The following is a 24,594-nucleotide window of genomic DNA, read 5'->3' as shown; positions in this document are numbered from 1 at the left end:
CTTACCAATCACTTAGTTGGTCTTTTATCAGCTTTTCAAGTTAACTGAGTTAAAAAAAGCAAACATATAATGATATTTCTTTGAAAAGTGCATCATTTGTGTAACTTCTTTCTCTTCATAATAGAAGGATAATTAACATCACTAATTATCTAATTAAGTTCATTAACTATTCACCAACAGTGCACCGTGAAGTTGACATTATGTTCTTCTGTCAACAAATGCTTTGATTTCTTAGGAAGTAATTAAAATGTAAATTAGCATGTCATTAAATGCACAAGGGAAGTTTGGAATCAAATATTCATTTCAGAACTGCTCATAGCACACATTTTTTTTACTTCAATGAAAGCAGGCACTTTACTATTAATGATGTATATTAAACAATTTCCATTATAATATTATTGTCGTGTTTAATAACTGGCTCAAAGCTAAATTACAGTATGCTGCAGCAAGCTGGAAAAAGTTTCTTTAACTTTGAGCAAATAAATGTTACTGTCCTCTTAAGTGGATATGTGACACACTGCTCATTTATCATTTTCAGATTGTTTACAAGATCATAAAGAAATAATTCAACAGGTTAATAAGTTAGATAACTGCATGAAAACATAAAATGCAGAGCTATCTAATTTTATATAATACAAATCACTGAACTTTCTGAAATGTATGGGAATAATTTCCACGTTCATTGAAGATAATTGTTTAACAGTGAAGCTGGAATGTAAAGGTTGTATGATGATGAATACAACCCCACTCACCCCACATTCTGTCACCTAAAAATCCAGTACCAATTGCTACAGGAGACAGTGTGTGACAGCACAATGCATAATAGAAAGTCTATCCTAGCAAAGTTGTTCCTTTCTTGATTAATATCAGTTTCATCTTAAAACCTGAATACAAGAAATAATATTTCCTCCAAAACCTTTTGTGGGTGACTATTCAGAGGGAGTTTCTCTGTGTTTTTAAACTCAATGATGTCCTGTGACAGTGAAGTCCCTTCATTTAATTACATATTGTATGAAAAGATGTTTTCTCCCTGCATTTTTTTTTAAATATATTTTTGCCTTTCAAGCTAGAGATTGTGTCTGGTTCAGGTTTAAGCTTGGCTATAGGATTTCAGTGAGTGGAGTTTAATGTTTAAAGCTGTTGGCATTGAAATCTCATCTTTCAAGAGCTGCTGGTTGCAGAGTTTTATTTTCACATAACAGAGATGATGCTAAATGAGTTGAATGGTGTTAATGTGGATGAAAGCAGAGTTTTATTTGGTTGCAGAGAAACCTTAGAAACAAGTGCTAGCCAGTGAAACAGATTTTTTTTTTTCTCTGCTGAATATATAGAAAGACAAATAATTTTTCATATTTCTTGGCTCAAATATGTCTGGTTTCTTCTGGAATTTTGATGCAACATTTTATTTATAACAATTTCAGAAATAAATTGTTTGAATTAAGTTGCTTTATATGGATTGTTTGATTCAAAAGCCTGAAGTGGCATATTTGTTCTATTTTTAAAGACAAATAATGGATTTTTCAATTATGCTATTTATTATTAGAAATCTTTATAAGGAGAAGAATTATGACAAAATTTGCTTATTAAGAAGTTATGAATTTATATATGGTATCTTGTCTCATTCAGTGAGCAGTGTAAAATGCACATAAGACTCTGGATGCCCAGAAAATTAAGTATGAGTTTCTATCGGACAGCGGGGACTGAAAATAGCTAAGAGTGTGAACTGGATGGTGGTATGTGCAAGTAGAGAGCAGGAAGTCAGGGGAGGTCCTAGATATCTCTGTAAGATGAACTTAAAGGTTTCTCCTCAATGATGGTATAGGTTGCTAACCTGTGCTGAAGTCTGTGACCATTCATTTCTTCTTGTTCTCATCCTTGCTAGCCAAATTAAAGATAAAGCTTGGTTGTGCCTATCTGTGTTCCATTCATGCTTTCTGCTGCAGAGTTCCAGGACTGTTCTACAGGCACTAAAAAACTCCAGAAGTAATCTTGTCATCTTTAAATGTGTGTCACTTTAGGAAAACTGGTAATTTTAGGGGTCAGGGAAGAGATGTTTCTTTGTATTCTGTACTCTGAGCTCTAAGCATACGCCAATGTTTACAGAATTCTTTCTTCAGCTAAAGGATTAGAAGTGCACATTTTTCTTAAATAAAAGCCATAATTCAAATGTAATCAGTAAACACCAGTGCATGAGGCTTTCAGATAAATGCATTGAGACACTATGTAGTAAAGCCCTAAGTTACATACACCTCTAGGACTTCATAGAAAATCACCATTTTAAATAGAAATAGGAAAATGGTAAGAACAAGTGAAGGAAAGAGAGACCCTGTTGCTATTCCCCATAATGCCAAAGTCTGACCTTCACCTTTCACTAGAGGTAAAAACTAATACCTCTGCTGTAACAGGATGGAAACTGAGCCCTCAAGAGGTTGAGTGAATTATCCCGAAGTCACAGAAGTCATTCTCAGAAATAGGATTAAAGAACAAACGTGTCTCGCCTCCCATTGCGCTTTTTTGCTATTAGGAGACAAGTTATCTGTCCTCCCAGGAGTTCATGTCTTCAGTATTATCATCTGTTGAAGGAGTGTGTGTGTATGCATGCATACATACATATATACATATATATAGTTGCTATAGAAGTAGAGCTGCTTCTGTGCTGCCTGAGTTTAGCTGATAAATACAGTGTGGAAGTCTCATTGCATGTACCATACTTTGGGTTTATCCTCTTGAAACCCACCCCTGTGTGCGGGTACATTTATGATGCACTGAAATATGGAGGTTTTTCTCATTAAGTTTGCTATTCCCCAACCAACTGGCTATGCCAGGAATCCATCCATGATCCTTAGGAGCAGTTGGCACTGTGCATTAGCCTCCTAGCGGGTTGAGGCACGAAGCTTCCATGCAACACTTAACTGCTGGAACTACAGTCTGTTGAAAAGCTAAATGAATTTTGGCAAACTAACAATAAAATCCACATGGCAATAACAATGTTGTGATTCAAAAGAGCCTGCAAACAACCCTCACTGTGGAGAGTATATGCTAAGGACTAGGACAAACTGCTCTTTGATCTGCTAAGGAAAACATTATCTGCCTTAGCTTAATGCTTGTTACCTGGTGACTAATGAAACAATTTTTCCTCTTATGAAATGAACCTACTTGCTTCCTAGCACGTAGTAAATTACATGAAAAGTAGTCTGGTCACAAGATGGGTGGCTTATTGTTTGCACAGGGTAGCAGTGTACCTGGTCTGATTCACTGTGTCAGATTTAGTAGCAGTAGTAAACTTGGAGATGTTATGCACTTTGTCCCTGTATCTGAATACAACAGGACTGGTGAATTGGAGACTTCACCCAGCTCTAGTAATTTACTGTAATACTCAGATTCTTCTCTATAAAACTGCCATGCTAGCTGTAATCCTATCCTCTGCTTGTGAGGCTGATGAAGAAAGGATTGATTTATTCTCTGTGATTTAACAAGAAAGGACCAGACGTATTGGGCTTTAATTGTGTATGATGGGAGGGGAAATTCTGGTTAGATGTGTGGAAGAAGGAGGAGCATGAGAACTGAAGTGTATACAAGAAGATAGTTTTCACACCTCAAAAGAGTTTAGGCTCAAAACTTAACTGCTGACAATCTAGCTCTGTAGCTATGTAAGTCATAGTGGTTCAGGAATTTTTCATTACAAAGATTATTGGCTTAAGATGGTGACTGCAAAAATCAATCACTTTGTGAGAAAGTGTCTCCTCCCTAAGTCACATCACCGGTGACAGGAGATCCACGCTGGTTAGGGCATGCAGTCCAGAGCAGTCCATGCAGACAGAGCTGGGATATGGGGCTGCTGAGAGGAGCAATGCTGCACCACAGATGGATGCCATTTAATGTTGAGCTGCTGGGAAATACATACTTAAGTAAAACTGAACAATTTGCTCTTTATAAAATGGCATTTTCTTAGTGTTCTATTTCATCAAAAATGCAGCTTTTCTGTTTGATTCAAGATGGGAAGAGTGTATCACATTAGTATCATGTCATTTTTCTCATTCTGACGATGCTAATTTCCTGTTTCCCTCTTTTGCAGTCATCACCCGTAGAGGTTTTAAGCACGTTTAATTGCCACTTTTAAGGTCCAAGTGCTGTGCATATATTATCTGTATGTTTATAACTTAAATGCTTGGATTAAAGGCAAATCTGCCCCCCTTCAGTAGCAGACAACCTGTACATAAAAGTTGTGTTGTCTATAAAAGAAGTATATGCCTAAACACATCCTGAAACACAGTGATTTCTTGAATCAGGGTCATGAAATCTGTTTCTGCCGTGCACAAACTCTTTGCCACTGTCACATATGCTATTTACATGCAGTTTGTTGTGTCCCTAAGAGCTCCTCACCTGCTGTTCTGTTTTTCTATGCCCATGGAATACTTTCTAAGAATGTACTGATTGCTTGAATAGCTGTAATTAGATCAAAAAAACTTCCATGTAGAATTGTGAAAGCCCGGGTTAGAGGAATAAGGTATGCGGACTCTTCCTGTGATATAAGATCTAATATCTGTAAATCAGCTATAGTAGAATACAATCTGGCACTGGGAACATAAGAGTAGGAGGGATTTCCAAATTGGTTTGTCAAATTGTTTTCCCCTCCTGCTACTGCATGTTGTCACTATATACATCCTCTCTGTGGGCTCATCAGGCTGTTTCAAATTAATTCAGGTTGGGTTTGCCCCATCACCAACCCCCCTTCCCCCGCAACCAAGTCATAGTGGCAGTATGTTCCAGAAACTCACTTGGCTTAGTTTCCTCATCTGTAAGCTAAAGACTTTGACCTCCTTTATAAAGACCTGATGTACTGGTGAAAAGCACTGTTATAGCCGTGATGCTATATGAATGCTCTTACTGTGTGTGCTTATATATTTGCAATATTTATTTTGCTCAGAAGAGCTTAAAGTAGTAGACTAATACCACTAGTTCTAGTCCTCACCAACAGCTGACTAAAACACATGCTTCAAAACAAGTATGTGGGTATTCTATCAGCCATGGGACTGCTCACTTGGCACAGTGAGGGGTCTGGATATTTTGGCTTTCTTTTTGGCTCTTCCAAGTCCAAAATTATTTTGTCTTGAAGTTTATTTTTATTTATTAAGAGTTTTGGCAGATACTTTTGTGTGCATGTGTGTTCTGTAATACAACACATAAACCTTTAGTTCCCCAAAGAAAGCCTCAAAGCGCAGAGGTCCAATGACACAATGTTTCTTTAGCAAGGAACTATGGCATATGTGGCATCTGTATCATGCAATATGAGTTTATTATGACAAGCCTGAATATTTATGGGGTGCAGGAGTGTTAAGTGATATATATATTAAAAAAAAAAAAAAAATCAGACATAAAACATTCCAGAGCTCCGTCGAGAATTGTTAACTTAGAAGTCACACCTCAACCTTTTTTTTTTTTTTTTTTTTTTCCTCCTTTTCTACCATTTCTTATTACAACCAGCCTTTCAATTGCTTTAGTTGAAATAAATTATAGAACATGCACTCTCTGGGTTTTTTTGGCATGCTAATTTCTCTGTTTGCCAGCATTTTTCTCCTTGCTGGTTTTACCTTTCCCCAATGCTAATCATTTTCTCTCCTATTTGCATGAGGTCTCCATGCAGCAAGAGGAGAAATGGTTTTTGATTCTGTGGTTTGGGGTTTTTTTAATAGGGAAATAGCTTGTAAATTCTGTCACCTTTTCAAGCTCTAAACATTCACTAGGGAATCTGAGGCAGCAAAACAACCGGATTCTACTTAGAATGTGATTGTCTAAGGCTGCAAAGTAGAGCAGTCTGTATAAAAAAAACTTAAAGCATGGTATCATACTCAGATTTTTAGGCCAGGATGGATCAATATGGCCTTTTAGTCTGCTCTTCCCTAGAATGCAGGTCATATTTCTTGCATTTACACCTGATTTTCTGCATATGAAACTCAAACCTTATATTATGTTACACAATATTAGCAATTATCAAAGCTGGCATGTTGGTTTTGTTCAAGATAGATATTACACTGTGGCACTGTTGTATTTAATCTACTGCATAATGAGTTGCCATTTTAAAGGATAACCACCTACAATTTTTAATGGAAACAGTTTATTTGTTAGCAACTTGTTTGCACTAGTTGTTCTTTAAGTATTACAGCGTAATTGTTCTGACTGAACACTGAATAAATAATAGCCTGGTCTATATTCTCCATGTTTATTGGATATCTTTTTCAGGTTTTGTTTTTGTTTGTTGGCCTGTTTTGAGTTTTTTTTCCAATCACAGTGATCTCCAATTTTGTTAACTGTTCATTTCATTTTACAGCCGGGTGGTTTTCTTGTGGGAATGGTCATCAGGGACATGTTTATCTGGTTGAAGATGACTAGCTAAAGCTCATTTAGTTAGCCTTCAGTTCACCAGATGTGGCTAGCAGAATTTTTCCTTCTTAGGACCCTTCATATGTTTCAAAGGCTAGGAGCTGGGTCAGTGAAGTCAGTGAGAATCTTTCCAATGTGGGCTTTGACCTTAGGGGTCTGATCGGTGACCATGAGTGAAATACAGACTATAAGCAACTTTGAAACAGCTGCCAGTAGAGCACTGACTCAGCCTGAATAGCCTGTGGGTATCTGAAATGGTTGTTAATACTTGGAATTGGTTGTCTATTCTGAATGGCTTTTACCCTATGTCCACATAGAGCTGGGATCTCAGCTCTTCTCCTGTACTGAGCCCAGCTCAACAGCACAAAGATGCTGTTGTTTTCTAGGTCAGCCTTTATTGGAGTTTTATATGAATTATGGAATAGTTTTGTGAGGCCGCAACTGTGATTACAGGTTTAATGATGCTTTAAACAAACAAAAATGTAATGACTTTCATCAGTGTAAAACAGGAGCTTCCTGCAGGGAAACACCAATAAATGTGACTTCGCAGCAGGGGTACAGACCTGGCTGGCAGCCAGCAGTAATTGGCACACCACATAGACCTTGTGTGTTAACTTAATTATAGCATAGTGCAAGCAGCAGCTAGACAGTTTGCTGTGAGGAATCACTGCCAGCATGGCACAGAGTCCATGCATTTAAAAGTTACCCATCTGATCCATGGCTTTAGGTAGTGAGAGGCTGGGACTTTCGCAGCCAGTCTGGCCTCATGGTGTGACTCATAGCAATCTCACCTTTGTCAGGGAAGCTTGGGTGGACATGAAAGCCTCTGCCTGGCACTGGGGGCACTCTAACCGCTCCTGTATAATCTCTGAAAAGCTTCTACCTTCTTTGCCGCCACTAATCCTCAGGAATTTATCAAAGGAAAGGGCAAGCAATCTTGTTTTGGCTTCAAAATCATGTTCAAGTAAGCCTGCATCCTTCCTACACATTTGGCTGGTGCATGGAATAGATATTTAAGGTTTATTCGGATTCTGTGACTTTGGGTGTTTTGTTTCTTTCCGTAGTGATTAGGAGCATCGTTCTGAGTCGAGCCCCAATGTGCTGTACCATTGACTTCAGGAAAAAAAAAAAATTTGCTCTTTCAGAGAGCTTTTGATTTGGAAAATTTTAAAGTATGCCCAGAAGATCAGACATGGCATCATGTAGTTGTAATAGGATAGCTAGAATCTTTTTCCAGGAAATACACTGTCAAACAGGATAATTTTTACCTGTGACTGTTAGTAAAAGGCTGTGATACTGAAGTTCCCCCGGTAGCTACTTGTCAGCAGTCACACGAAGAGATACTGTGCAAGGAGATAAATAGATGGAGCAGCTCTTCTTGTGTTTGCATAGAAAAGTCTGAGTTACAAGACTGTAGAACAGTCTCATGAGTGTTGGACAGCCTGTTAAAGCAGAGGCCTGTGCTGGTTCTTCAGTTGCCTTCATGCAATAAGATAAAACAAACCAGTAGCTTACTCAGCAGTTGTTCAGTGCTTCAGCTATATACACAGCCTTTCAGCACGCTTTGTCTCTCTGATCAGGCAAAAAAATGTCATGAGAACAAATACTTTACTTCAAATCTCTTCGGAACTCAGAATTTCATAGATGGCTAGGAGAAAGAAGGGAACAAACCTAGCATTTTCAAAGCTAGAAGCTTGTCTTTGAATAAAGTTTAACAGGTGAATTTGAGAAATTACTAAAATAGTGAATATCCTAGGTTGTATTTTGTTGTTATTTGCATGATGCTAGTTTGGCACCTGAGGGATTCCATTGAGTTTAATAATGTTTCTGCTGATCTTTTCAAAAGGGAGACACAGATAGGAAGCACTGTTTGAAATTTTCTAGTTTGTGTTCTGTAAAGGTCTTGGCTATGTGAACCTTGTGACCTGTGATTTTTGTTGGAGTAGGTAAGAAGGAGTCCAGGAAGGCTGGACATTCTTTAAGAAGGAAATCTTAAAGGCGCAGGAGCAGGCCGTCCCCATGTGCTGAAAGATGAGCCGTTGGGGAATATGACCAGCCTGGCTGAACGGAGAGCTTTGGCTGGAACTCAGGAAAGAAAGGAGAGTTTATGACCTTTGGAAGAAGGGACAGGCTACTCAAGAGGACTACAAGATGTCATGAGGTTATGCAGGGAGAAAATTAGAAGGGCCAAAGCCCAGCTAGAACTTAATCTGGCTACTGCCATAAAAGACAATAAAAGTTGTTTCTATAAATACATTAGCAACAAAAGGAGGCCTAAGGAGAATCTGAATCCTTTATTGGATGCAGGGGGGAAACATAGTGACAAAGGATGAGGAAAAGGCTGAGGTACTTAATGCCGCCTTTGTCTCAGTCTTTAATAGTAAGACCAGTTGTTCTCCAGGTACCCAGCCCCCTGAGCTGGAAGACAGGGAGCAAAATGAAGCCCCCATAATCCAAGGGGAAATGGTTAGCGACCTGCTCCACCACTTAGACACACACAAGTCTATGGGGCCAGATGGGATCCACCCAAGAGTACTGAGGGAGCTGGCGGAAGTGCTCACCAAGCCACTTCCAATCCTTTATCAGCAGTCCTGGCTAACAGGGGAAGTCCCAGTTGACTGGAGGTTAGCAAAAGTGTCACCCATGTACAAGAAGGGCCAGAAGGAGGATCCGGGGAACTACAGGCCTGTCAGTCTGACCTTGGTGCTGAGGAAGGTTATGGAGCAGATCGTCTTGAGTGCCATCACGCAGCACGTACAGGACACCCAGGTGATCAGGCCCAGTCAGCATGGATTTATGAAAGGCAGGTCCTGCTTGACCAACCTGATCTCCTTCTATGACAAGGTGACCCGCTTAGTAGATGAGGGAAAGGCTGTGGATGTTGTCTACTTAGACTTTAGTAAAGCCTTTGTCACCATTTCCCACAACATTCTCCTGGAGAAAGTGGCTGCTCATGGCTTGGACGGGCGTACTCTTCTCTGGGTAAAAAACTGGCTGGATGACCAGGCCCAAAGAGTTGTTGGCAGCTGGTCACGAGCAGTGTTCCCCAGGGCTCAGTATTGGGCAAGTTCTGTTTAATACCTTTATCAATGATCTGGACAAGGGGACCGAGTGCACCCTTGGTAAGTTTGTGGACAACACCAAGCTGGGTGGGAGTGTTGATCTGCTTGAGGGTAGGAAGGCTCTAGAGAGGGATCTGGACAGGCTGGATCAATGGGCCAAGGCCAACTGTATGAGGTTCAACAAGGCTAAGTGCAAGGTCCTGCACTTGGGTCACAACAAACCCATGCAAAGCTACAGGCTTGGGGAAGAGTGGTTAGAAAGCTGCCCAGTGGAAAACGACCTGGGGCTGTTTGTCGATAGGCACCTGAATATGAGCCAGCAGTGTGCCCAGGTGGCCAAGAAGGCCAATGGCATCCTGGCTTGTATCAGAAATAGTGTGGCCAGCAGGAGTAGGGAAGTGATTGTCCCCCTGTACTTAGCACTGGTGAGGCTGCACCTCGAATCCTGTGTTCAGTTTTGGGCCCCTCACTACAAGAGAGACATTGAGGTGCTGGAGCGTGTCCAGAGAAAGGCAATGAAGCTGGTGAAGGGTCTAGAGCAGAAGTCTTATGAGGAGTGGCTGAGGGAACTGGGGTTGTTTAGTCTGGAGAAGCAGAGGCTGAGGGGAGACCTTATCGCTCTCTACAACTACCTGAAAGGAGGTTGTAGCGAGGTGGGGGTCGGTCTCTTCTCCCAATTAACAAGTGATAGGACAAGAGGAAGTGGCCTCAAGTTGTGCCAGGGGAGGTTTAGATTGGATATCAGGAAAAATTTCTTCACCAAAAGGGTTGTCAAGCATTGGAACAGGCTGCCCAGGGAAGTGGTTGAGTCACCATCCCTGGAGGTATTTAAAAGAGGTGTAGATATGGTGCTTCAGGACATGGTTTAGTGGTGGACTTGGCAGTGTTATGTTTATGGTTGGACTTGATGATCTTAAAGGTCTTTTCCAACCTAAACAATTCTGTGATTCTGTGATTCTAAGAGAATGAAACCCATTTCATTTCCCTGTTCCCTGAGTGTAAGGATCCCACCACACTGGACCATTGTTAATGATTTTGGCCTGTGTAACTCTGAGGTTAGTACTATAGTCTCTGTTTTGTAGTTGGAGAGGTAGAGGTTTAGGGCAATTGCATGTCTTGCTGAAGATGACGTAACAATCTGTTTGCAGAGTGGGGCATGCAACTTGTAATCTCTTGACAGCAGTTCATCAGTCTTATACTTGCACAGAGATGCTTAGCTTGAGAAGTTCATTCCAATAAAACAGCACATGAAATGTATGACTGTTAATGCAGGTTCACTGTTCTGTGAGTCTGGTGCATTCCGGAAGGAAAGGTGGCCAGGAAGTTCTGCCAGACTGCTTTGGAAAACATCTATTTCCAGACACACCTGAGTAGCCCTGGGGTTTAGGCATGTCTGTGTTGTGTAGTGGAGCAGAGACAGTTATTATGGGTGTCGTCTTGCACTACTACAGTTCTACAAGTTTCCAGTTCTAGAGCTAGCTCAGACATCTCTGCGTCACAATCCCATTATATAGTGTATTTATACTCCAAGTCACTTATTGCCAGAGGACTTAGGCTCCTAAATCTTCAAAATGTTTTTGGAAACAGTTGGTTTCCTATTTGCAAAAAGGTGACATGGACCATTTCTTTGTCTGCACTTCCTGTTTATGCAGCAAGGAGCAGGTGTATAGTTACAAATCCTGGATCCTTATCTCATTTGGGGTCTCTACAAGAGATACTTGTCTTTTATGCTACTTGCAGTACTAATTCAGCTCCAAAAGGGGGGGCCTTAAATTTTATTTGATGTTTTCTTTCTCCTTCTGAGTAGTTCCACTAATGACTCTTGTTAAGATCAGGAATATGTTTATCTTCCTGGTCTAAGTGTGCAACTTGCTTTCAGATGATTGCCTCATTGCTACACTGTCTGGAGAACTGTCACTCACAGACGCAGGCCATATTGCCTAATTATTCTTGGAAAAGGCAGAGCAACTAATGCCTGCTTCTGCCCCTCACCTGCAGCACCTTGGTGTAATGTGTTCTGATGTTTCTTCTAGGGATTTGTGTCATGTATGGAACGGTACCGAAGAATTGGTCAGGAGCTGTACGCCTCTTTGTACAAGAACCATGTACAGGTAAAGAGCAGGAATATTGTTCAACAGCTTTCTGTTGTTGAAAGGACGCTCTTGGACTACCGTGAGAAATCATGCATTTCAGAAGTGAGATGAGTAGTATGCCCAAAGAAATGCTGAGAGTTGATGAGTCAATACTCTGCTCCTGACATCACCACTGAAGTGTGATATAGCATCACTCACCTATCAGATTACAGATCCTCATTTTATCTTCAGGAGCCTTTTTTCTTTTGTTTAAATGAGTTATTCCACTCTCACAGTGGTAGAAATGAAAGTGGGGACTTTGACCTTTTTTTCTTAGCAGCCAGTAAAACTTTTCAAGAGGTCTCAAGCTCGTAGCCAGTAAAATCTCACAGGTATGTTTCTTTTTCAGGACTGGCCATCAGAGACCAACAAGCTTTTCATTCTTTGAAATTCTCACCTCTTCTCTCCTTTACATTGATATTTTAGTGCCCATCAACTCCCTGCACACACTTCCTAAGTAGAAATAATTAAATTTATGCCATGCTTGGAGGGAGCACAGTACACTTCTGACCGAGACTTTCAGACTGTGTTTTCAGTGAGCATGGTTGTTGCTGTTTGACAAACATTCACTAGAAAAAAAATGGAGTGAACAAAAGCTCTGTGATGCTCTTCTCCTAGCTCACTGCTTTTGAGTTGGCAGTCTAATGAAAGCAGCCATTTTCAAGGAGGTTGAAGTTTGTGACATGCTTATATTTGTCACTGTATCTTAGTTTGACTAGTAGCATCTCCCACAGCACACTTTCAGTGGCCAGTCAGACCTGTGTTTGCTGAGTCTGCAGCATTCCTTCTGCAGTGGTCCCATCCGGTAGGTTGGGTAGATCCCTCTGAATCACTGGAGTGGTGCCACTGCTGGACGAGAAGAGGGGAGTGTGCAAAAGGTGGCACAAAGTGGTTCTGTCCCACAGATGCTGCAGTGTGGTTACAGCAAAGCAGCCAAGGATTGGATGATACTTGAGGAGCAACTTTTCTACAGAAGGGGCCCGTGGGGAGATGCATCACGATCCTTAGAGCCACGATGGATTCTTGATTGTTATGAAGGTCCTTCACGAATGAGGAGGAGGATTCAGTATGCGAACACCCGAGCGACAATGATGCGAATGAAGAGTGAGGTAGAAAGCTGTTTTAGGAGATGCACAATTTCTGTAACAGTTGCTGGTGACTTTATACTCACCTCTTTCCTCTGGTTCTTGTTACCTGACTCATCAATATGCTGTGCCATGCATAGAGAACCCACTGAATGTGTCTGATTTTGAGAGAGTAAGAGGGGCCACAATGTGTTTAGCAGCAACAGAATTATATTCCCTCTTTTCTGGTATAAGATCTCCCCAGATAGATGAGAGTATAACCCAACCATACTTTTCTGCTTGTAATATCTTATGGGTATAGCACTTCCCAATGCATGCAACAGAGTCCAGTTAGAAGGCTGCACTGTCCTGTTGGTCTTATGCTTATTAGGGCTGCTAGAAGTGGTGAATGATCAAAAGGGGAATTAGAGTGGTTTGAACTAAGCGTTGAACTGTACATGTGGGGTATTTACTACTGTCTGTCTCTATAGTGTCTAAGTGCCAAATCCTATTAACCAGAAGCTGAAGCACTTTAGTATATCAGGAGGTTCCCATCTCTAGGACATTTTCAGCTTTTATGTGAAGCGTGGGTTCTGGCTGTTTTCTGTAGACTGGTTGGTATGGCTTTTATCCTATAACTGGCCTCATGCAGAGTCTTCTTTGAAAAGACAGTAGTCCTTTTACTTAATTGTTGACATTTTTTCCTACATTTAATTGTTCCTTTGGGTCCTTTCAAATGAGTTTATTTGAATTTCCAAGGCATTTATCTACAACGTAGTTCTAAATCTGTGTTTTTCTCTGCAACAAGGTTCTGAGTTATGTTTACCTGTCTGCATATTCCACTTTAGTCATACCTAGTCTCTTTTCAGGTTCTCCTAGCAAACAGAAATGAAACAACCCCCACTGCAGAAGTGAATCCAGGTAACCTTTTAGGGCTAAATGAAATCATCAAGAAGGTGAACACAAACAGCCAAAGAGAATTGGAGTTAGTGTATGGAGTTCCAGGTCAGAATTTCGTCTAGTGAAAGAAACTTGTGGTCAGTGCTCTGGGCTAAAAAGTCACTTGAACATCTGCGAAAAGACTGATGCAGTTATTATAGGTGGTATATACACTGTCTTCAGAATTTGTTGCTCTCTTGTTGCTACCAGAAAGATCTGAAAGCAAAAAAGCTATCTTGAAATGAAAGCTTTGGGCATTCTTGGGTACCTGGAAAGCTCCCAACTGCTTAAACTCAGAAGGAAAAGTGCAGACTTTCCCCCTGCTTTTAGTAGACTCCAGTCTACTCCAGTTCTATCTCTGAAATAGTATTTAAAACCAGGTGATAGATGGCTCAGAGAAGTGTTAATAGGAATTGTAACTTTCCAAGAATGTGGACAAAATAATAGAGAGTTTGGAAGGAAATCACCAAGAAAATTAACATGTCAAATTGTTTTTCAGGGCTCAAAATAGAACCAGATTTTTCAAAATATGATCATTATGTCAACCTTTTCAATTTTCCAAGGCCAGGTTTTCTGTTACGAGAGACATTAAAAGAAAGGGGGGGGAGGATGTTGTGGGGGGGGGGATAGGGGGTGTGGAGTGAAATGTACCTAATAGGTCAATAGTTTTTCAGAGAGGGGAAAAAAAAAACCTCCTTGAGGAAGAACTGTAGTTTGGAAATGTCAGCCAAGTCTAAGGCTGTGGATTTCAGCCACCTGTATGGCTGTTCCAAGTCAAGCTTCTAGTGTACACTGTTGGAAATAGGCAGTATTGTATACTTTTTAGTGTGATAGGGCCTAGAAATCAAGAGAGACTGGAGCTTATTGTTCTAGACTCCAAACAAGATTGAAGCACTATGTAGTTTCTGCATGAAAGTGGTTACAGTCTTCCTCAATAAGAAGGCTGATCGTGCCTCCCTTAACTGCATGCACTGCATGAATTTGCAAAATTTGGGACACAGCTTGGGCCCAAGATATGACTGGACTGTCTCCCCTTGGGTCCTTTTAAGATCCTGCTCAGTCCTTGTCCTCAGAAGAGTACCGTTTTTAGTTTTTCCTAATTTCATGTGAGTATGTGAACAGATGCTTTTTTTAGAAGTTATTTGATTGTCACATGATCAGCCCAACACAGTGCAGAAATGAGAATAAATACATTTCTTCAATATGTTTGCATCTTCAGTGATTATAGGAATTTAGTTTGAATTATGACTGAGTGCAGCTACCTGATTTTAGTTCCCTGAACTAAGCATCCTTCTTTAGCAGTCACAGATTTTACTTTTCTCTTGCCTGTTTTTTGCAGATATATAATGCTGTTTCCCAAGGTAGAACAGACTGGGTGAAAGTCTCAATTACAAATGCTTTTGGTGTCATCCGGCTGCCACTAAAACTGCAATCTCTTTTAAACTGATATAGGAGAGATGACGTTAAATGGAGCAGAAAGGGAGATGGAGGGATCAGACTGTAACCAGCTAACATTCTTCCCTGCTCTACATGAAAGTTTCCATTCAGAAGACTTCTTGGAACTGTGTGTGGAGAGACAAATTATATTGCAGGAGTTCACAGAGAGTGAAAAGGTAGGAAAGATGAACTAGAAAATATTCTCTGGGGAGATGGCATTTTAGAGGGTGAATTGGATGTGGAGGCCTATCTGTGCCTTTCAGTTTGGGGTTCAAGTGGATTCAGGCTACAGTAAACATCCTCACTACCTGTTTCCTTAGAGCAATTACAATTTTCCAGCCTCTGTATGAACTGCTATATAGACTTATTCTTGAAGAGCATTTAACATTAACTCTTTGAAGTAACAGAAAAAAATTTGGGCATGTGACCAAGGTATTCTCGTACCTGTGAGACAGTATTGTCTGAATTTGCTTAAGACATGGCAAATTATCAGACTCTGAGAATTTCTGTCCTGCTTCGCCACCTTTACTCATGCTCAGAGCAGTGCCTGGATCAAATTTATTTATTACCTCTGGAAGGGTGTGCCAATTTTGTATAGGTTGCTAGTTCAGCAATGTTTAAATCTCTTCCTGCTGAATACCAGAAAATGTTTTCTTCCTCCCCCATTCACATTCTCTTTTGTTCTCTGCCTCCCCATGAGTACTGGACAGATTCTTCCCTCTAAGACCATAAAGGCTTTCCCTGCTTCCTGTTTCAGGCTTCCATCTTGTGTCATCTAGTCAAAACAGTGCTGTTCCTTCTTTGTTCTTGTACTGGACTGGATGCACTTCTCCCAGCATAAGGAAGAGGCAGGTTCACTGGGTGAGGACATGAGCTATGGAGTAAATAGGAGAGACTCTGTTAGGAGGACAGTAACTTTGGTCTGGTGTTCTCAGTTTAATCCCTTTGCTCGACAGGCAGCACCTGACCTTTGCTTTCAGCATAGTCACCACAATGGTGACTCCAAATCAAATCCTTAATGTTGGATATGTACTGCACGTAGCTATTTTCTGCAGGACTGTGAGAGATTTTGTCATGACAAGCAGACCTGGCCTCATTCTCTGATCTTTTCTTCCAGTGGCATCATTCCCCCTGTTGGCCCAAGAGTCAGCATCCCATAGTGGAAGCCAAGGGTCAGACTTGGAGTATTTAAACTCAGCCATCACAGTGCTGTGATACATAGATATAGAAATAATTATTTTATTTTTATGTCTCAATACCATCACCAAATTTTCTTGACGCTTTGCCAGTGGTTGAGGATCACATTCGTGCTCTCTAACATGATGGCTTCCTCATGCTATTAGAGCTGTTGGTGCACTGTCGGTCTATACAACATAATTCACTTCCCTGCCCCTCCTCCTTCCCTCCCACACATACCTCTCCCCAGCAGACGGAGACAAGCATGAAAATGTGAGGCATGTTTTCCGTGTGCTGATCTCATTTTGAGCCTTCAGGCTGTCTGTCTCTTCTCCATGTAACTCTGCAGGAAGCCGTCAGAAACGCCAGGCATGTTTTTTTCCAGCAGCAGTCACCGTGTTGCCGAGCTGAGAGAAGTATTAAAAAAAGCAGTAGGGGGTGACATTAGCTGTCCTGCGCTCACTTAGTGCGCTGCGGTCCTGCCTTGTAAATGGCTGCCTTGTGAGCTGTTTGCACTTTAAGCAGGCAACTGGAACCATCATACCTACTGTACTGCACAGAAAAGTCATTGTGATGCTTTGGCAGATACTAGATTGATTTCTGTAACACAGGGATAGCCCTTTCTGGAAAGTGGTCATTGTTTTATAATGTCACCCAGTACTATTTTTTTGCATTACCATTAAACAGACACCTTTGTACATATTCAGATATGTGAGATGGCTTTTTGCAGAAGCAGCAGATCAAATGCTATTGACATTGTTGATTCAGAGTCTGTTCCTCAGCAAGTTAAATCAGGAGAATATGGGTGCAGGTGGGGTATTGTTATGCTAATATCATCTAGTCTTTTGTTTTATCTTACTTGAAAAATAGAATAGAAAACATTTCTAGGCATTCCTGTGAAAATAATTTTAAGTATTTAAACAAGGTAAGTTTACCACTTGAACTGCGAGAGAAAGGGAGAAAACAAATTGATATAGTTTGAGTATAGGAAGCTACTGAGAGTGGTTAGTCCCTGAGAGAGTGGAGACGAATCATATGAGGGAGCAGTCATGCTCTGTGTGTTTGAACAGCACCCAGACCATGCAAAGTTCAGCCTTTAGATGTGTCCTTTTTTGTCGCTTTTTTATGCAATAAACTACCCACGGAGGAATGCATTTCCCAGATTTCAAGTCAAACACTCTGAATTTAGGAAATGCCAGAAATCAAGAAATTAATGCCAGATCTGTGCAATTACAGCCCTTAATGACATAATCACTTGCTGATTTTACTGTAAGACTATCCCTTCTGCTTTACCAGTACATAGGGTGGAGGGTATGTATATCCAAATCCATACTTTCAAAGTAGTATTTAGTTGTATTGACCATAAGTCTGTCTCTTCCAGCCAGGATCCTTGTAATATATATAACTGCACCTTCTGTGTTCTGTAGCTAGCGGGAATGCTATAGACTCCAGTCATCTTCCTTACACAGTGTTAATTTATCACTAGGATATGTCCATCCTGAGCAGGCTCTATGAAAAAATAGTATTTAATCCTGTAGTTACATGGTAACATAATGCATATACAAAGGGGCTGAATTCACGCTGACTTTTGAGCATATGACTTTGCAATCATAATAATGCTTTCTTAAATTTTGTGTGACATTCTCAAAGCTTGAAAATGGAAGCCTCTATGAGACCTCCCAAGGATAGCAGGCCAAGGGCAGAATTGCTGAAACTTGCAGTTATCACATTGACATCTGCTGGAGAAAGCACCTTTAGAACCTTTCAGGCCTCTGTAATGGCCTCTGCCAAAGTGGCAGCTGGAGGGGATAGTAGGGAGTATGTTATGATCCTGGATATGGGCCTGTCCTGTAGAGGGAGGAGATTGCAGAAGAATCACAAATCTCTTCCACCATGTGTCCCAGCCCTGCCTTTTGAAGGGAGAGTGTGTTGTGGTGAGCACGGTTTCTCTCCTGATTATTTGAAGTTTAGCTTCAGCTGTTTTGCCCCTCTCAGCTGCCCCTGCATTCCTGTTGTGTTTGCGCTATCCCTCGCATTCTCCTCACCTACATAGTGCAGCTCCAATTCTCAGGTTTCTTGATCTCATCCTATTTCCCTTGCCCAGAGAGTCCTAGTCTCTCCTCTGCAGTCACCCTACCCTAGACATAGTGTCATTTCCAGTTAGATGAAGCTCCTTGCTGTTTCCCTGTTTCTTTCTATACTCTGCACCAGTTTTCCCTTGTCCCCATCAACTTTCAGTGACCTACTAGAGCCAGATCTAAAAGCCAAAAACCTTGTACGCAGTACTGGTGAAATGCAAGATACAGTGGGCCATTGTTGTGTTTTGGCTCTATGGAGGTACACAAAGGAGTAACTGGACGTTCGGAGGAATGTAGATGTTTGTGGCTTGCCCACACACTGAGAGTCTGGGCACAAGGGATGGCGGGTCAGGGCAGTTGTTTGCAGACTAAAGCAGAATGGTGGGCCCGTAGCTGAGATATTTTGTTGCTTCACCTCTTCCCTTACAGATGGCCACAGCAGGGACCACTTGTGAAAGGTGGGCAAAAGGACTGCTCTTGGTGTGCTTGGAAAAATTTGACTTTGAACTCAAAGCTGTGAATTGAGTCACCTCATTGGTGAATGTTTGGGACTGGTGCTGTAATTCCAGGAGAGTAAAGTAGTATCTATGTGTATATGGCCAAAGCACAAGATGTTTTTTTCCTGCACACAGAAGTTCAATGTGTGTAATTCACTAGATTAATATATCAGACTGCAGGTGCAGATTTACAGGTGTTGCTGTCAGGGCTGTCCTCCCAGAAGTTACTGAAATGTCATACTCTGGCTCTGTGGTTATACATTTTGCTGAGGCTCTATTGAGGTTATCGTGTGTACAGGTGAAGATTATATTGTGTGTCTCTTCAGTATACTGAGACTGTACACACCACAGGCATGGAAGGAGAGGTTATATGCGATGTGGGTGATGTTACACAACATGTGCTGCTGCAGAATTGTGCAAGAGAAATGCAAATAGGAACCTGTCCTGACCTAATCTATCAACTTGTCCACCAAAAGCCAGAGCCAACCCTTTAAATAACCCTGGCTTACCAGCAGAGACAGAGAGATTGGATTCCTATATCTGCAACCTGAGCCCCCAACTGCGAGATTGCCTCCCTGATCTTTACGAGCCTAAAGTAGTCCTGCCAGGTTGTTAATGTGCAGTTAGAATGTAATAGATAAAGAAAGTGTTGGAAGGCTTGGGGAATGATTTTGGTGTAGAAATTCTGAATTTTGGAGAAACGTAAACCTCTGTTTGCCAGCAAGTCATATGAGACAGTAAGAAATCCAAGCAGCTGGGGTAATGAATCTGAAGTTAACAAGAGGGCACAGCCTAGCAGAAATCTGGGCACAATGCCTTTCCTTGAAGGAGGGGCTGGAGAGAGCACAGGAGGTGCCAAGGACAATAATAGAAAGGACTAGCATAAATCAGTTAGAGGGAGTGAGATCCATGGTTGAGAGAAAGGAGGTGGTTAAAGACCATGTTCAGTTGAAAGAGGGAGCAGCTGTAAGGTTCAGTACCTAGGACTGGCAGAACGGTGCAGCAGCTCTGCATCCACTTGGTGGAGCCAATGTTTTTAGGGGCATTGCACGTACCTCACAGCTATGCAAGACACCAAGGCAGCCTGTTTTCATGGGAGCAATGTTACACTTCATCCCAGTGCAAGAATGCAGCAGTAGAGAACTTTACATATGCTGATGTGCAGTGGGAACAGGGACTAGCTATTGTGGGCAAAGCAGAGTATTAGGAAGCCAGGTCCTTGTCACAAGCCGTTTCCCTTTTCTGTGCCTCAGTTTCTCTTCCCTCCCTGCTGCAGGAGCAGAGATTGTAATGGCTACCTCACTGCAGGAAGGAGTGCTGAAACTCTTCCTGTGTTCACATGGGAGCGCCTGAAGAAGGACAAAGTGTTGCAGATGATTACTCCTCTGACTTGCCCTATCTGGGTTTCTGTTGCAGTAGAGAGGGTGCTGGGAGCCCCTTCCCCCAGCCCATGCTCCTCCACCCCTACCCCAGCTCAGTGAACAACTGTGCTACTAGGTGCAAAGGACAGGGGCCGACTCATGCTGTTAAGTGTCACAAAAAAAAACCAAACCAGAGCAGCTTTAGTCAGATCTCTGCTCTTCCGGATGTGCTCCTTCACTGTGCTATTTGTGCTCCATGGATACCTCCTAGTATTCCCCCTTCCTATCTGCTTCTGGATGGTTTTTTTTGGTGTTTGCCTTGATGAAAAACATCTTTCAGTTGTAAGGCCATAGCTGCTCCCTGGATCTCTGCAGAGCTCCTGACAAACCCCAAGGTTCTGACTACCACCTCAAGCAAGCACAGCTAATCCCCTAACAGTTAGTTGCTTTCCGTGGAATGACACAGCAGGGAAAGGAGCAGGCAGACTTTGCTGTGGTTATTCCTGAGAGAGTCATGGGAGCAGTGGGAAGGGTGTGAACTGACCTAAGGGGAAATTTAAGGGCTCATATTAGTTTTTGGCAGCATTTTCTGTTTGAGAGGAGCCTGGAGTGAGACGGAGATGTCTGGTTGTGCAAGAGGTATGAGCACAATCCTATTAGAACTGGCTTCCAGATGCTATCATCAGCTAAGGGATACCAGCTTCTCAGGCTGGCAATCGGCCGGGACAGATGGCAGCTTTCATCACAGAAAGCAAGGACAAAGAGCAATCCCAGTGCCCGTGACCATGTACAAGACAAGAACCTTCTTCTGCCACCACCCCCCCCCCCCCAAATATCTGATATTCTTTCCTTGCAGCATTTGGGAAGTTGTTAAAACCTGAGAAGTGCACACTGAACACCTCCCACATGGGTTTTTTGCTCCAGTGGAGTAAGGGAGGGAGAGTGAGTGGCGGCTACTGCAAAAAAGGAATGTGTCCTGGGTCTTCCAAAGCAACGTTGTGACCGCAGGGCTTTCTTTCTAGCGATTGCAATGGTTTCACTCAAGTCTGAGCAGAAGAAACCTGATGTTTGTAACAGTTCAGATGTGACCAAATTTGAGCCTAGAGCCCCTACCACTAAAGACTAGGTCAAGTAGATTTAGTTTCCTTTGGCCATTGAGCAGCTGGAGAGAATGAAGCAACCTGTCATGTATTCTTAAGTTGTGATTAATGAGACGCGTGTGTGACCATTTCAAAGTAAGATGAGACTTCAACAACAAGCAAACTAACAATCATTTCAGGAAAGGTCTTGTGAGTGGCACAGAGGCGGACCTGTATTGCTCTCACTTACCATGATAACACGTATCTGTTTCCCTAGCAAAAATTGTGAAAGCAACGTATTTGATTTCATGTACTCCTAGTCATTTTAAACTCTGTGGCCCTAAATAACATTGACCCTACTTTACTGATAGATCCTTTGTAGCTGATGCACCCTGGGGTTCCTCAATACACAACAGAAAGGGCAGAAAGAGTATATAACTACAGGTCATCTCTGTGATTCCTGATACAGTGGTACCTGAATGCATTGCTTTTACGTGTATTGTGCAAAGTTTTTGTACCTTCTGCTGAGCAAGTGATTAGAGACAGCTCTAAGTGTTTATAGGGAAACATAAGATGTGACAATGAGGAGGAGGAAGGGGCTTCAGGATGTCCCTAAGCCACTGGTTGCTGAGAAGGTATATGAAGACCAAGAATCACTCCATACCTAGGACATTTCTTATACTCTTTCCTTAAGCTTCTGTTACTAAGACACAGGATAGTTGTTTAGATGGACCTCCTGACTTGGAGTAGCCCTTCTTTTGTCCTTATTCTGTAAAAATGCTCAGGAGATTGTGTGGCATGGGTCAGTATGTTCCAGTGACATGGTTTTGTGACTTTAATTTCCTTACATTGTATTTTTCCCTGGAGGGGCCATGCTAACACCACTAGTCTGCAGGAATAGACGGCTAACCTCCTCCAGTGTTTTTGAAAACTGTGTAAAGACTGTTTGCATCTTCAGGCATGTAATTCCTTTGGAAATCTGGCTCTTGAACTCCATAGCAGATATGCTTTTATGGCTATTTGCTTAAATGCAACTGGAACATTTACAAACAGCTCTTCTGAAAAACAAGAAAAAGAAAAAAACCCCACGCCTTTAGCTTTAATTCCCTCGCACATCTGAATGAACAGAGCAATCAAGAGATGCAGGGCTTTGGGCAATACCTTAGAAGGTAATTATTCAATTATTTTATGTCATGTTTCCTTCATTGATTAATTATTCTAGTGGCTGGTGAACTGGATTCTGTTCTGTTTTGACAGAAAAGGAAAGTTTTTATTTAATGTATGGTAATTTCAGGCTCCTTGGTGTTTCAATGCAAGACTGTAGTACAAGACTGTCCTGGTGGGGGTACTCTAGTACACCTCTTTGACAGATCTTTATTACTCACCTGGAATAAAATGAGCCCTGTCCTCCAAATCAGAACAACCGACTCAGCCCAAGGGCTCTAGTATTTCTAACGGTGCAGATGTATTTAATTCTGTTGGGAGTGATAACATAAAATTGAAGAAAGGGATTTGGCACTGGTGACTGTTACTGGTTGGATAGTACAGAAGACAGAATGTATTGGGGCTTAGAGTTTAAGGTTTGAGAAAGAGATGTACATGATCTCTCCCCTCTCAAGGCCTGTTAACATGCCCGGGTCCTGCCTTAGGTGGAGTAACAAAGTGATTATTTGAGGCAGATTCATAGTGATCATGAGCAGGCCCCCTTCACAATCCACGTGCCTCCCAAAACCGCACACATGATCTGTGGCATATGGGCTGGGTTTGTGGAGTTCAATTTCTTAGAAGTCTGGATTTCAACTTTGTGTCCATTTAGCTATTTTACACAACTGCCTGATGTTTCCATATTCAGTTACCTTCCTTTTGGGAAGAAGTGATCTTTCTGCTATTTAATTACTTCAGGAAACCCTGTGGTTTGCTAATGTAAGCAGAATTCCCCAGTATTCTCAGTGCAAGCATACATGCCTCTAACCATGTAATGGCATGCACACGCGCAGGCACTCCAGTTCAGAGTTCTGTGGTTGGCATATCCCTGCAGAGACAGGCATTCCTGTGGGATCTGCAGGATAGGTGATGGAAAAATACTAGCTTTTTCTTAGAAATAATTTAGAGGGGGAAGAGAAGGAGATTGAAGGGATTTTTATCAAAAATTACCCACAGAAATCTTCCAGGGTTGTGTGTGTTTTTTTTTTTTTAAACCCGGAATGAAAACAACCTTTTGTGCCTACTCAAGTGATTTCAAAAATTAAAACCCCCATTTTGTTGGTAAAATAATTGCTTTTGAGTAAAAAAATTTAAATGTAGAAACAAGATTTTATTTCAATTATTTATGAACTTATTATTTATGTTTATGCTGGCATCCAAGACTGAAAGCTTGTGTAGCAGTGCAGGTCTGTTTCAGCTGACCTGAGTTAGCCTGTGTGTATTTTGGGATGGAGGCAAGGAAGGTTGTAGATTTGGTTCCAGAAATAGTGAGGTAGGAACAAAGGCAAAAAGCGAAAGAGAACCGTACTTACTCTACATATCATCATGTAGACTTTACATGATCTAGTAGCACCAATGCTATTTCTGGGTCATTTTTGCATGCACAAAAAAATAATACAGGATCCCTGTTCTTATGAAGTTTGGTAGAGGTAAGATCATTGAGATCTTAAGAGAAAAAACAGAATTTGTGATACTTCTCATACTTGTCAATCAGTTCTCTCAAGAACATTGCACTAGATTTCTGAACCAGCAAACTTCTCCTGTTACTTAAATATCTCTGAGATCTAATTCCTCTGCATGCAGCCCTCTGGTCCTTGCAGTTTCAGACATACTCAGCTTGCAAAATTTTACACTCATTGCTGGATTATATGTAGTTCAGGAATGTGTTGATTTGCAGGGGGAGCTCAGCAGTGAGCAGTTTTCTTAGTATGTAAGGTAGTATTAGTGTGTTAAGATTTTGGGAGCATTAGTGTTTTGTTGTAGTATGAATGTTTGAAGGGATTTTTGCAAATACAGGGTGCTTCATCTGAGACTGGGCTAATAGGCTGATGATTAGCTCCTGCCTCCTTCCATGGGAATGTAGGAGATACTGGTTCAAAGTTCTGGTCCAAACTGGGCACAGTAGTGAGTTAACCTTGATTCTCCCAGTTGACTGCACTAACCAGTGGACTGCTCTTTTGGAGCTGAATATATATAGAAGATTGAATCAACAGACAAGAAAAATAAGGAACTTCATGCCTCTAAATGTTAGGGCAATTCTTCGCAATGAATTACTGCTTGATTTAAAATCAGAACTTCAAGTTTCCTGCAGCCCACACAATTTTCCAGATCGTTGGGCTTTTCTCATCTCTGTATTGGTCTTTTTCCTTTCTACATCATCTCTTAGCCATGGAAACTGTTCCAG

General features: G+C 41.6%; 1 protein-coding gene across 1 annotated transcript in view; it reads left to right on the top strand.

Annotated features, from left to right (window-relative positions):
* The window catches only part of WDFY4 (WDFY family member 4), a 151,574-nt gene that overhangs the window by 75,247 nt on the left and 51,733 nt on the right, over window positions 1-24,594 (top strand). The window contains exons 40-43 of the mRNA XM_075504926.1: window positions 11,477-11,554; window positions 12,481-12,684; window positions 13,509-13,560; window positions 15,031-15,191. Coding sequence (XP_075361041.1) covers window positions 11,477-11,554; window positions 12,481-12,684; window positions 13,509-13,560; window positions 15,031-15,191 — 495 coding nt within the window. The remainder of the gene's footprint in view (window positions 1-11,476; window positions 11,555-12,480; window positions 12,685-13,508; window positions 13,561-15,030; window positions 15,192-24,594) is intronic.

The sequence above is a fragment of the Mycteria americana genome, chromosome 6 (assembly GCF_035582795.1).
Source record: "Mycteria americana isolate JAX WOST 10 ecotype Jacksonville Zoo and Gardens chromosome 6, USCA_MyAme_1.0, whole genome shotgun sequence".
Lineage (NCBI taxonomy): Eukaryota > Metazoa > Chordata > Aves > Ciconiiformes > Ciconiidae > Mycteria > Mycteria americana.
Note: the sequence above shows the minus strand (reverse complement) of the source record. Positions and strands in the feature narration are given on the sequence as shown.